The sequence below is a fragment of the Alternaria rosae genome (assembly GCF_020736505.1).
Source record: "Alternaria rosae strain MPI-PUGE-AT-0040 chromosome Unknown BKA58scaffold_13, whole genome shotgun sequence".
In the NCBI taxonomy this organism is placed as follows: domain Eukaryota; kingdom Fungi; phylum Ascomycota; class Dothideomycetes; order Pleosporales; family Pleosporaceae; genus Alternaria; species Alternaria rosae.
In genome coordinates this window covers 656,841-669,404 of record NW_025763582.1, presented here as the reverse complement: position 1 = coordinate 669,404, position 12,564 = coordinate 656,841, and the positions used below count along the sequence as shown (strand labels likewise).

The 12,564-nt window shown below is 52.5% G+C and overlaps 4 protein-coding genes across 4 annotated transcripts; 2 read left to right on the top strand and 2 right to left on the bottom strand.

The window, feature by feature from the left end:
* Positions 1-1,758: 1,758 nt before the first annotated feature.
* On the bottom strand, positions 1,759-3,946 carry BKA58DRAFT_370471 (uncharacterized protein). Its single transcript, XM_046168990.1, has 2 exons — positions 3,677-3,946; positions 1,759-3,626 (listed from the first exon to the last, which is right to left on the bottom strand). Exons 1-2 carry the CDS (start codon positions 3,705-3,707, stop codon positions 2,077-2,079), a joined length of 1,581 nt encoding a protein of 526 aa, XP_046020360.1. The 5' UTR covers positions 3,708-3,946; the 3' UTR covers positions 1,759-2,076.
* A 771-nt stretch (positions 3,947-4,717) lies between these two features.
* On the top strand, positions 4,718-6,310 carry BKA58DRAFT_444842 (Ferroporti-1; the record flags this gene model as incomplete). Its single annotated transcript, XM_046174106.1, has 1 exon — positions 4,718-6,310. One exon carries the CDS (start codon positions 4,718-4,720, stop codon positions 6,308-6,310), a length of 1,593 nt encoding a protein of 530 aa, XP_046020359.1.
* Positions 6,311-6,621: 311 nt separating this feature from the next.
* BKA58DRAFT_450390 (Glucose/Sorbosone dehydrogenase) lies at positions 6,622-8,285 on the top strand. Its single transcript, XM_046174351.1, has one exon. The coding sequence runs from the start codon at positions 7,075-7,077 to the stop codon at positions 8,188-8,190; it is 1,116 nt and encodes a 371-aa protein (XP_046020358.1). The 5' UTR covers positions 6,622-7,074; the 3' UTR covers positions 8,191-8,285.
* A 1,494-nt stretch (positions 8,286-9,779) lies between these two features.
* On the bottom strand, positions 9,780-12,563 carry BKA58DRAFT_67064 (nuclear elongation and deformation protein 1). The gene has a single exon (XM_046175700.1). It carries the CDS (start codon positions 12,375-12,377, stop codon positions 10,080-10,082), a length of 2,298 nt encoding a protein of 765 aa, XP_046020357.1. The 5' UTR covers positions 12,378-12,563; the 3' UTR covers positions 9,780-10,079.
* Position 12,564: the final 1 nt, after the last annotated feature.

The following is a 12,564-nucleotide window of genomic DNA, read 5'->3' as shown; positions in this document are numbered from 1 at the left end:
TGTCGGAAAAACCAAGACTTCGCGCTGGGTGCCAACGATGAGGGGAGGCCGGCGCGTGCATTCATTACGGTAACGCTACTCCATTGAGAGTTCAGTCCGCATGTACATAGGTTGTCAGGCTTTCGGAGACATGGACCAAGAGCTGATGTCGAGGTATTTCGAGATGAGGAGAGCAGCTTCGGTGTAGCTGGAGATGGAGCTCGCTTGGGAAACTTGCTGACGTCACCATGCCCAAAGCTCACCTACCGTGCCGCCCGCAGCGAATCTGCTCCCATGTTACGCCTATGGTTGTGCCGATACTAAAGTTAAATCACGACTTTTTTTCAATTGTATCGTATATGATGACCGCAATGCAGGTGTATCCTCCAAACACCTCGAGCACTACTTAGGTCTCTACGTCGGCGCCAACTACCGCCCACTCGGTATTGCAAAGCATGTCAGTACCAGTAAATTTCTAGAACGAAATTTTCACGCGCTCACATGTACCCCAGCTGCTCTTGTACAACATCCTACTTATGGCAAATCGAATAGATCCACCATGTAATACTGCGGCAAAAGCCGCCGATGCCTACGCTCTTGAACACGACCAGGATCTTGTTGTACATATTCAGACGTCGAGAAGTACTTGATGAAAGCCTTCAGATATCGCTGAACATGCGCATGAGTCTTGAAAGACACGGTAATCGCTAACCCCCTTGTACGCTCTAGGTCGTCGGCGTGTGGTAGGAATTGCATTCGTTTTCTGACGAAGACGACCTCTGAGGAACAGCTGTTCAAGACTGGAGACCTTCTTGAGAACTCGCGCAACATTCTTCTAGGAACCGTCGGTCAAAGCTGTACTATCGATGTGAATGTTTTCGAGCGTATGAGTTTGCTGCTTGATGAAACGCTAGAGACGGCCACCGCTGATGTACATGCAGCGGATGTTGAGCATGGTGAGATGAGTAAACAGGGACCTTGGCGATGCTATAGGCAAAGAAGTCGTTGTAGGCGTTGCAAAAGCGTAGTCGGGGAAAGTCGTCACATCCGTTGAGCCACAAGCGCGGAACGCTTCTTAATCCGTGGAAAAAGCTTGCAATCTGTGGTTGGTTGAGTCGGTAGTCCTTGACATGGTAGCTTTGTTCGAGTGCTTTTCTGTTCTCGTTTGCTTTCCTGACCCTGCGTTCTTGTTCAGTCTCTTTTGTATCTTCGCTTTCGTCTGATTGTGTGTCTCTATCTGATTCTTCATCCTCATCTGTTTGTCAGCCTCGTCTTCACTATCTTCTTCCAGTCGATCGACCACAGCATCCCGGTGAGTTGGACCTCGATGGCACGAAATTGACGGAGTACCTTCTTCAAGGGAAGTCCACCTCAAATAGCGCGCAAATGAAGAAGATGACCGCCCAAACTCTCCATAGTCATGTTTCAGTAGCCGTTCTGGCTCGATCAAGACCTCAACATGGGGATTTGGAAACTGCACTAGGTCCAGTGCCGCCAGCAAGAGATGGTGGCAACTGAAAGAGTGGAGTTGTAGCAAGCTGAGATTTGGTGCGACAGCCAGATATCGCAAGCATTTTGCTAGAAGCTCGACGGCTTCACTTGAGTCAATGTACGCGTCTCGCTCTTCTTCTTCACGAATTACTCTCCGCGTTCTAGGTCGGGGTGGGAACTGGCCAGGTGTATAGAAGATTATACACCATACCATTTGCCGGAATGCTGGGTTCTTGACAAGGTGGAGAAGGAAACAGAGGGATTGGTGGTTGCACCAGATTTCAATTTCATGGAGCTTGTCTGCGTAGCGAATGACTGCGTCAACATTGGTCAGTTGGTAAATGCGTCGGCAGGTCAGGCGCAGGGACTGGGAGTCCTCATTGTCGAGGAGAGCACAAGATTCATCTAGCATTGCACTAAGTATGTTGTTAGGGTAAGCCAGAAGGGCCATGATCGTCGACGAAAGCTGTTGAAGTGTGTCCACTGTGGAGAGACGATTGCGAACTTGAACGTGAGCTGGCAATGTTTGTGTTGTGAGGCACGAGATCGCAACTGCTACGACAAGCAGCACATGCGCGATATCTACAAACCCATGTCCTCACCGTCTCAAAGCTTCGCGCAATACGTCTGCACTGGCACAATACCCCCACTCCTATCCGGCGGATCCCTCATCGCAACCTCTCTCGTCCTCGCCAAACTCTCCAACTCATCCAACCGGTTCAGCGTCGCTTTCAAATGCTCTTCAAAGCCCGGTTGCTGGACGACCTCCCGAAACGCATTCTGCATGGGCACAGAATCCGCTCGCACCATACCATGAGCATCGATATGAATCACGTTGATGTGATCGAACGGGTGGACGAAGTCGGCGCGCGTGATGATCTGACGGGCTTCGTGTAGCGGGATCTGAGGCAGAAAGAATTGCTCTGGATGAGATGTTTCTTGCTCGCGCAGGACGAGCGCGCGTGCTAGGACGATGGCGGCGGCGCAGTATTTTTGCTGTTCTTCTACGTCGTCGTCCATGGAGTCGCCCAGGATCCAGCAGTTGTTGAGAAACCACATTTTCTCTCTTCGGTTGATCTGCTTGCAGGTTTCTAGCATGTCTTTAGATTTGGCGACTTGGTTCAGAAAGATAAGTCGGCCACCGACTTTGGCGAAGACCTCGTCCAGGATGCTTTGGGGTACGTCTTCATTATGATAACGCGATCGGTACTGTTTGAGTGCAGTAGTCACTACATTCTTCCGTACGTCTCTGACGCTGATGACGTGCATATTGGTTGCGTGCGGCGTCAGGCGCTCCAGAGACCAGAATTCATCGGAGGTAAAGACAGTTGTGACCAGCTCGTTGCCGGCCCAAATTTCGGCGCGCTGCTGCAAGATCTCTAGTAAATGCTTTCCTGCTTCGTCGTCTTTGAACAGATGAATGTTGTTGATGATCATGAGGAGAGGCTTGCCGCGACGCTTTCGCAGCGACAGAGCTACCTTCTCCATCTGGTTGAGCGCTCTCTCGATGTCTAGCAGCGGCGAGCTGTCCCTAGGGCCACGAATGCTGAACAGCCCTCCGATGTAGTCTTCGTGGAATTCGTAGTCGATGGCCTTGCCGAGTCGCGTTCGAAATACTTCCAGATCGTTATGCGCTTCCAGCATAGCAATGCCATCGCCGTTGACCTTCCGCATAGCCTCTAGAAGTAGTGCTCGCTTGCCGGTACCTCGCTCGCCAATAACCAAGTAGTATCTTCCCCTAGCCTTCCCGCTGACGACGTTGTCAATGTCTTCCTGCTCCGCTCGCGGAACCCAGTATTCTCTCTCTACAATCTCTTGTATCTTATCTGGTTCCGTACCGTATGAGATGCGACCCAACGCAACCCGCTCTTGCGAGCTGTATCCTGTTGCGAAAGCATTCTCAATCTTCTTCGCAACCGTCCTCTTGTAAAACAGACTATAGGCATAGCCGCCAAGGCCCAGACCGAAGAGCGATATCAGAGCTACCGTGCTTCCTTCAAGCACGCTCCTTGCAAACTTACTCCGCGCTTGCTTGTCCCCACCATTTGGATCGTTGGTTCGTGACTTTTCTGACTGCGTATTGTTCGGAGGTTGCAAGAAGGAGGGCGTAGGCTGGAAGCGAGTGGGGTGTCTGCCGAGGGGTAGGACAAGCCATCCTGAGGTTGTTAGCTTTGTAATGACTTTGGGGTTATATGAAATAGCTTACCCTTTCTGGCGCGCTGTAGAGAGCGTCTCATTCGTCTAGTAGCAAAGGGAGCCGGTGGGCGTGTAATCGAGTAGATTGCCTAGGTACGCGTCATGTATGTGGATGCACGAGCACGCCTTGGCCAAGCGTTGGACACCTTGCCGTGTAGCCGGACATCTTCATGGAGAGCGGGGATGATAAATGAAAGCTGGTAATCCACGACTAGATCGAATGCCATTATCAGTATGTGGTGAGTCCCTTGGATGGAGTTCGATGGAAGACGTGACACCCTTGGAAAACGCGTCGTTCTGAGATTCAGGGTTCGCGCTAAGGACACGCTCACAACATCGACGTCGCCTAATATTCAACACCATCATTAGGAAACATAAAGATACCATAACCTAATACGGTTTCAGCAGTCTAGCCTTCTCATACTTCTAGTGGGTTGAAGATAAGAGCTGGTAATCAGTGATGGAGAGTGCCTGCAACCACAAGCAATATTACCATGGGTACCAGTCTAAGCATTCTCTCCAACCGCCTGCTCTGGATATACTCGGGACAAGCCTTGCTGATATTTCAACCACGCAAATGGCAAGACACCTGCGCACATCACATGTTCGGCAAGTGCAGAGTGGCTACGATGTTGGAGGTCTCCACCGACAGGAGGTCCTGGCATACCTAGGTACTCGATAAAACGACGAAGACCCAACTTTCCTTACACCCAGTATGTTCCACCGAACACGACAAGCCCGTCTCTACAATCTGATAGAAACATATTCTCATAAACACTCGGCCCTGCTTTTCATCAAATCTATCAACCCTCGCGACGCTAACCCAACACAGCCTAACACCTCACCAAGATCGACAGGGTCCACACGTGCAAACGCAATCCATGAGGTGACTCGGAAGGCCCAGACGTCCGTTTCCCACAGCACCGGGCACCCGTCTCATGACCATCACGGTAGTAGGCAGCTAAACCTTGCGACACGATATGTAGCTTCTTCTTCGCCATGGAGGCATTTTGCCTCTTTGCTTCTTCCTACTTACAGCCTTCGCGACGATATGACGAGCTCAAGGAGTTCGACGAGCGAGGCCAGCTCTCCTTCGGCCTCACCAACCCAACCTGTCTACCCCGCCCGATCAACACCATCGCCCACGCGACGATCACCCCGCCCCCTCCTCACTAAGTTGTACACCTCTCACATTCTGTCAACGTGGAATGCGCGCACCTTTGAATTCGGCGCTGTTATCTTCCTTGCAAAAATCTTCCCTGGGACGCTGTTCTTCGCATCATGCTATGCGCTTTTCCGGTCTCTTGCCGCTGCCGTCCTCGGATCATGGATTGGAGGGCTAGTCGACCGTAAAGATAGATTGTGGGTTGTTCGCCAAAGTATTGTGTGGCAAAGAGTTAGTGTCGCAGGGAGTTGTGCGGTGTTGGTGGCGATGTTGAGTTTAGGCGGAGAAAAGAAGGATATTGGGATAGTAACCTACGGCCTCTTCGTTATCAGCGTGGTGCTGGCATGCATCGAAAAACTCGCTTTCGTCGCCAACACCGTATCTGTGGAGCGCGACTGGATCGTCGTCGTATCCGAGAGTCTGGCTATCGATCGTCAAGAGCTGAACAGCGCGATGCGCAGGATAGATCTCATCTGCAAACTCATTGCGCCTGTAGGCATCGGACTCCTAGACGGATACTCGACTAAAACCGCCATCTGGGTTGTTTTCGCACAAAATGCGACAAGTGTGTTGGTGGAATACTTCGCCATCGCGAATGTATATGCCGCGGTACCGGAATTAAGTGTTGGAAAGGGAGTCGTGACGAAACAAGCGTCTGAAACGGATATTGCTACGGAACTGCAACAGCGAGCCTCATCGCCTAACCAGGATACCGTACCAAATACTGCTACGCGACGCTCCACCATCATCAAATCTATAACCACGCACCTCGCGCCGTATCGCGACTACATCACCAACCCCGCCTTCCTCGCCTCCTTCTCTCTCTCCCTCCTCTACCTCACCGTCCTTTCTTTCGCCTCGCAAATGACGACCTACCTCCTCACCCTCGGCTTCACCAGCACCCACGTCTCAGTCATGCGACTGGTATCTGTTATCCTCGAATTATCCGCCACCATCGCAGCGCCGTGGCTCATGAACAAAATCGGCGCCGTACGAGCAGGTCTCTGGTTCATCAACGAACAACTTCTCGCCATCGCCCTGGCAATCGGTTTATTCTACCTCTTCCCCACGACCACAGCACCGATGCTAGCCGGCGGCGCCCTCGTGATCGGTGTCTGTCTCTCCCGTCTCGGCTTATGGGGCTTCGATCTCAGCGTACAATACCTCGTTCAAGAAGACGCGCCGCCTGCCTCCCGAGGTTCCTTCTCCGCTATCGAGATGTCGTTACAAAACCTTTTCGAACTGCTCTCTTTTGCGACTACGATGATCTGGTACAAGCCGCAGGACTTCTTTATACCGATATATATCTCAGCAGGTGCGATCGCGTCGAGCGCAGCGTGTTTCGCGGGTTTTGTGAGGCAGAAGAGGGGGCATTTGTTGCATACGGATCGGTGCTTGAAGAGGATGGGAAAGGGGAAGAGGATGTATCAGGTTTTGCCTACGATTGAGGAGGAGGATATGGAGTTGGAGGTAAGGTGACATGAGTGAAGGGAAGAATTGTATTCATGGCGAGACCGAAATGAATGAGATTGATAACGCACTATTATTGAAATTCAGCGAATATTGGCGCAACGTATACTTACATTTTCCCTTTCGACGACAGGTATACATTGTTGTGTGGAGAAGAGCTGGAGCAGACCGTGGAGCGTAAACACGCAACGGTAACGCAAGTTCACGAGCGATTGCCGTGATGTTAGTAATCAAAATGTAGGCCATACCAAAACGCGCAGTAACAGCATGTGCCGCACTCCAACGTCACGCCAGACCCTTAAGCACCCACCCAAGAATCTTGGCTACTTTATAATGCCTGCACGTGGCATCTCTGATATAGCGGCACTTATCTGCTATTACTCTCCGAGCGGCTCCCTAGTGGGGGTTACTAGACGCTACGCGTCAATTGGCAATTGACTGGCATCGATCACTTCGCGCCTTCCAAGATGGGTTTCAGGGCTCACACCTGGGCACTCTATCCTTGACAACCTTTGTCTTGCTCCACTCATACGGACCACCAACACCAGGGAAATAAAGTGCATGTACTATAATCTTTTCTTATGTATATATCATGACATCAGAGGTTGGGAAGAGCTGAGGTTGTAGAAGAGGTTGGCAATCCTCCCGTTGCTCATATACTTCTTTACCTCAGGAAGCAGATGACCTAGGAGACTCTTTGCGGCATTCGCACATCAAACTCCGGAACACCTCGAAGCTCAACATACTGAAGAGCAACATCCAGTTCCAAAATAATGCACTCCACAATCTCCCTTGCCAACGCTCTGGCACTGGCAACATGTGCTCTAGCCCTATCACCACCCCACCTATCCACCCGCCAGCAGCCATTCAAGACAACACCCATCACGGAATTCGCCGAACCCTGGGCCTTCGCCTTCCTCCCCGACGCCCGCATCCTGGTCACGGAGCGAAAAGGCAACCTACTCCTCGTCGACCCAACCACCAAATCTAAGGGCACCATCACCGGCGTACCCGCCGTCGCATATGCCGGTCAAGGCGGTCTCCACGACGTCGCATTGCACCCCAACTACGCGAACAACAGTATTGCGTATATCAGCTATGCAGAAAGCGGCTCCGGCGGCGCAGGCTGCGCAGTCACACGAGCCAAACTAAGCCTCACCGCAACCAGCGGCGCACTCTCCGACCTCTCAGTCATCTGGCGGCACTCGCAGCGAGCTACAGGCGGTCTCCAATTTGCGTGTCGTTTGAAATTTAGCCCAGACAACGCACTATACATCTCCTCCGGCGAGATAAACCAAATGCATCCAGCCCAATCCATGACGTCCAACCTAGGCAAAATGATACGCCTCTACGACAACGGTACCGCCTACGCCGGAAACCCATTCGCATCCCAAGGCGCCCTTCAATCACAGTTCTACTCCCTCGGCCACCGCAACCCACTCGGCATCGACTTCGATGCCCAGGGCCGTCTGTGGGAAGTCGAAATGGGGCCGTTTGGCGGAGACGAATTGAATCTTGTTCAGCCGGGTAAGAACTATGGATGGCCGCTTGTGTCTGAGGGGAGACATTATAATGGCACGTTGATACCGAAGCATAGTACGAGGCCAGAATTTGCGGCGCCAAAGGCTAATTGGGTTCCGGTCATTTCACCCGCTGGTCTTATCATCTACAAAGGGAACCTTTTCTCCAGCTGGAAGGGCAATGCCATTATCACTGGTCTTAGTGCGCAAGGGCTTGTAAGGGTGAGTATCACTGGCGATACAGCGGCGGAAGTACAACGTATCGCAATGGGTAAGCGCATGCGCGGTATAAGGGAGGATAAGGACGGCGCTATCTGGGTGATTGAGGATGGGGCGGGTGGAAGGTTGTTGAAGCTTACTCCGAATTGAAATGCATTATACAGAATGAGAGGGGCTGGAGCTGTTGATATATAAGTCTAGCAAAATGCGTCTTCTAGATTGGCGCGAAGATGTGCAATCAGTACAAGTTCTGCTCTCTCAATCACTCTACCAGACAACACGTCACCCAACTCAGCGACCACGGTGAAGTTTTACCTACCCTGCCTCACCACTCACTTCCGTTGTAGGTATTCAAGTACGAAGAGACCTACACCACACCACACCACGCCATCTCCCATCACACCACCTCCCGTCAGCAACACAAAAACACAATCACTCAGTCCGCAACACTCCCAGACAAAGCCGCAGCAAATCCCAACACTCCCAACCTTGCCATGAACATGACGCCTAAGAAAGAGCTATAGCGGACGAGAAATCAGAGAGGTCGAAGTGGATGCCGTTGGTCATAGAATTCCCGCAACCTATAGCAATTTCAATCTGAAATCAAAGAGAGAATAGACCCCCACCACCCATCCAGGATATTAGTGGGAGGTAAATGGTGGCTGGTCTCAAGTGATGAGGCCGTACTGTTTCGACGATCGGAGTGATGGCTTCGAGGGAATAAGTTATTAGGGGTGTGAGAAGAATCGTGTGTTTCAGTGATTAATCTTGCTCTTCGTGAGTATAGAGGATACGTAGACAGGTACGCTAAGGTGGAGTTTTGAAGGAGTGCAATAAATAAACTCCATACACCAAACTTATCGAGCTTAAAGTCATCAGAATTCTTGTTCCTCGAGTTGAGGGTGTTCATGAGACATCAGCAACTCAGTTGAGCTTCGTCGGTGACGTGAAAGACTACACTGCTTGTCCATCCGCCTTTCCTTGCATGTGTTTGTAAACCCCGAGATTGACACCATCAAACCACGTACCCACCGCTTCTCTCCCACACAAGCCAGCTACTGACCCCAGCTGCAAGTCTTCTTGCACAACTTGCCATCGATATGAACGCCCTGGCAGATGATCTCGCACCGAGAAGTATGTTTGCAGCTCTGTCATTAACCATTAGCACACTTCTCTCAACCTAAACCAGCGTTGAAATAACCCCCCTTACCTAACTATCCGTAGTAAATGGGGAGAAGGGACTTACATTGGCGCAATCGATATAAGCGTCACTGCAGCGCTTGCAGAAGGTAGTCATAGTGTGGACGTCCTGGGTGGAGTCAACCTCGGCCCTGAAGTAAAGCAGGGATAGAGGGTGTGGGAGGGAGTGTGGACTTGTGTTGTCGGGGGAAGAGGTGGTGTCGTCGGAGATGACGCTGCACATGACGATAGTGGAGAGAGCGGCCGCGAAGGCGAGGGTGGTAGTGAGGGACTTCATCCTGTTGGAGAGTTGAGTTTGTTTGGTTGTTTAGAAATCGAGCGAGGACATTGAGTTTGTGATAAGTGGTATTTGGAAGCGTGAGTCGTTGAGGGGGTTGTGTATGGGAGTTGTTGGGGGTGGAGTTATACAAGACTTCGAAGGAAGGAGCCGAGTACGTTGGAAAGGTCCAGGCGCGGGTGGCGATAATCTCCACCGGACCCGGTTTGCAAGGTGAGTGCAGGAGCGGCAGCCTGAGCTAGGGCGTAAGTGATTCACGTTACGTGGTAGAAAAGGGTATCATCCTAATTGGCGCAAGCGTGTGAGGAAGTGACGATCAGAGACCATATGGGCAGTGGTAAAGAAATGACGATAGAAGCCACTGAAAGTAACGCGTGGGATACCGAGTCTTAACAGATATTAGAAAAGGCATGTTGAAGCCCAATCTCAAAACCGTCTAATCAGTTACAAGTAAAAAGACAAGGAGATTCTACAAACACCAGTGTGCCTTACCAGCTATCGCCCAACGCCGCCCCATGCCATGCTATGCGAAAAACCAACAAGACTCAGACCAGCAACAAAACTACCTCCTTGCCGTAGCCCTCGGCGTCGGACTCCTCTCCTTAACATCCAACGCCCTCATACGCTCTACATTCGTATCCACACCCGTATCCCCCCCACCCTCAATACTCGGAACAACATCCTGAATCACCGTTCTATCACCCTCCTCATCATCTGCATACTCTTCCTCTTCATCATACCTCCTCTCAACGTACTCCTCGCCCTCAAGATAATCACCCCCCTCCACACTCTCAATAATGCTATCCTCGAGACCCGCCTCATCCGCATCGACATCCAAGCTCTCCCTCGACATATAGCTTGCCTCGAGATCCTCGCCAATCTCCGAGCCTTCGTCTTCACTGCGTATACTAGCCGCCTCTGTCTGATCGTCGTCGTCCTCATCCTCGCTATCAGTGAAATCTTGGATATCGAGCGGTTGGTCGCGCCAGTAGTTGAAATCCGTGTACGCCTCTCCACCCGCCGGGACAAGAAGACCAACTGGCGGGAAGAAATGATCAACAATCTCGCGCATGCTCGCGTAACCCGTTTTGTAGCTATTGAGGGATAAGACGTCGAGACTGACTTCGGCGTTAGAGTTGATGGTGAAGATGCGTGTGGAAGGGATGTTGACACTGCGGTAGGACAGCGCATCAGTGAAGCGGTTGCCGAAACCGGCGTAAAAGGGTGTTTGGTGGGCGGGCTTATCGAAGAGCTGCATGATGTCGCGTAGACACGCCATTTTGAATACTTCGGGTTTGCGGAGGTAGATTTCGCGGCGGAGGGCTGCGATGGTGCGGTCGGGGCTCATTATGACAGGGCCTTTGGGGAGGCGGTAGTTATCTTGAACGACGCCGTTGAGGTACGCGCGTGTGGTGTCTGCTTGACCGACGGACCGACTTGTCAAGTAGAAGATGTTGTAGCCGTTGTTGACGATGTCGGTGTAGAGTTTTGCTACTCCTTGGTGTGTCCAGTCTCGGCCGATCATGTTGAGCACGTGGCCGAGGGCGTCGGACTTGGTGATGGTGCCGTCGATGTCAGAGATGACGATGGGCACGTCGTGCTTCCAGTAGAACATGTAGGCTTCGCATTTTGAGCGGTTCACGGTAAAGCTCATGGTGTTCGCACCGGGTTTTAGGTTGAGTGCTCGTAGCTGCTCGCTTGTGAGGCGCAGTGTCTTTGCATATGTCTTGTGCTCGGATTTCCTGGCTTCGGGCGAATGTGGCGCGGAGGAACCCAGGGCACTGTCTGAGTCTCTGCGTAGGGGGAACTGAGCAGTGTCATCGCTACGGCCACTGTCGCTCTGGTAGCCGGGGTCTGACAGTGCATCAGTCGATTGGAGAGCGGACTCGTTCAGTACGTTCATCGTGGTCTTTGCCATGGCCGCTGCCTTGGCCTCCTCACTGCTGTAGATCCAGAGGTTGCCGTTCTCATCAGCGCCTATGAGCGCGCCGATGTCGTAGTCTCCTGCGAGCTCATCCGACAGAATGCGCCTGGCTATGACCTCGGCGCGCAAGGCATCCTCTTCGCTGCTCTTGTATCCTGTCATGTCCAGTTCGAGGTCGCCAGTCTCGGTGACTTTGTTCGGGATGTTCGAGGTAAAGAGCTTCTTGGACAGCTTGATCGCGCGGGCAAGGGCTTCCGCAGAGGATACAGGCGGTGGACTCGCTGAGCGCGTCGACCTGTTCCAAGCCGTCGCATCCTCCTTGCTGATCTGTAGCGGCCCTCTCTCGGGCCCCTTGTCCTGTGATTCCTCACCGTCGAATGTCTTGGCAAACCCGTCCTTTACAGAAGGCACCGTCTCATCCGTGCTTGCCCTCTGCATGTGGAAGCCCGACCAATCTCCCGACTTTGGCCGTCCGAAGTCCGCCCCGGCATAGTCTGAGGCAGGCACCGACATGGACATGCGCCCTCGTCTCCTTGTAGCGCTACCGTCTAGGTCGAAAGGCTCAGGCTCGTCGAAGGCGCGCTCGGAGGGCAGCTCTATGGGCTTCTGCTCGGGGCTGGCGGCGGGCGATGCGATGGGCGACGTCTGCATCTCGGCGGGGATGGAGCGCGTCGTTTCGAAGACGAAGAAGGCCTCGCCGCCCTCGCCCAGCTTCATGGAATAGTCCTGCAGCTCGCCATTGACGCGGAACTCGACCTTCTTGTCCGAGGGGCGCAGGATCTGGTACTTGCCGAAGCGGACGTGGAAGGGCGAACATGCCAGGCTGCCGTCTTCGTGCTCCACGACGATGGTGTCAATGGCGCCGCTGAGGGTGGCGGGGTTGATCGAGTTCCAGCCCTTGGACACACTGCCCGTGATGGATCGCACGTAATTCATGGTTGCTGTCTATGGGCTCAGCGCCTCTTGCGCGGCCTAAGTGGTGCGAGTGGTTTGTATGGTTTGTAGCGAGCGTCGGGGATGTACGTCAGAAGTGTTTTACAGATCGAGGGCGGATGGAAATGTGTCAGAACGTGTTTGCATTCTTTCTTCACATGTCAGTGGGCTGCTTTCACCGAGGGAGGAG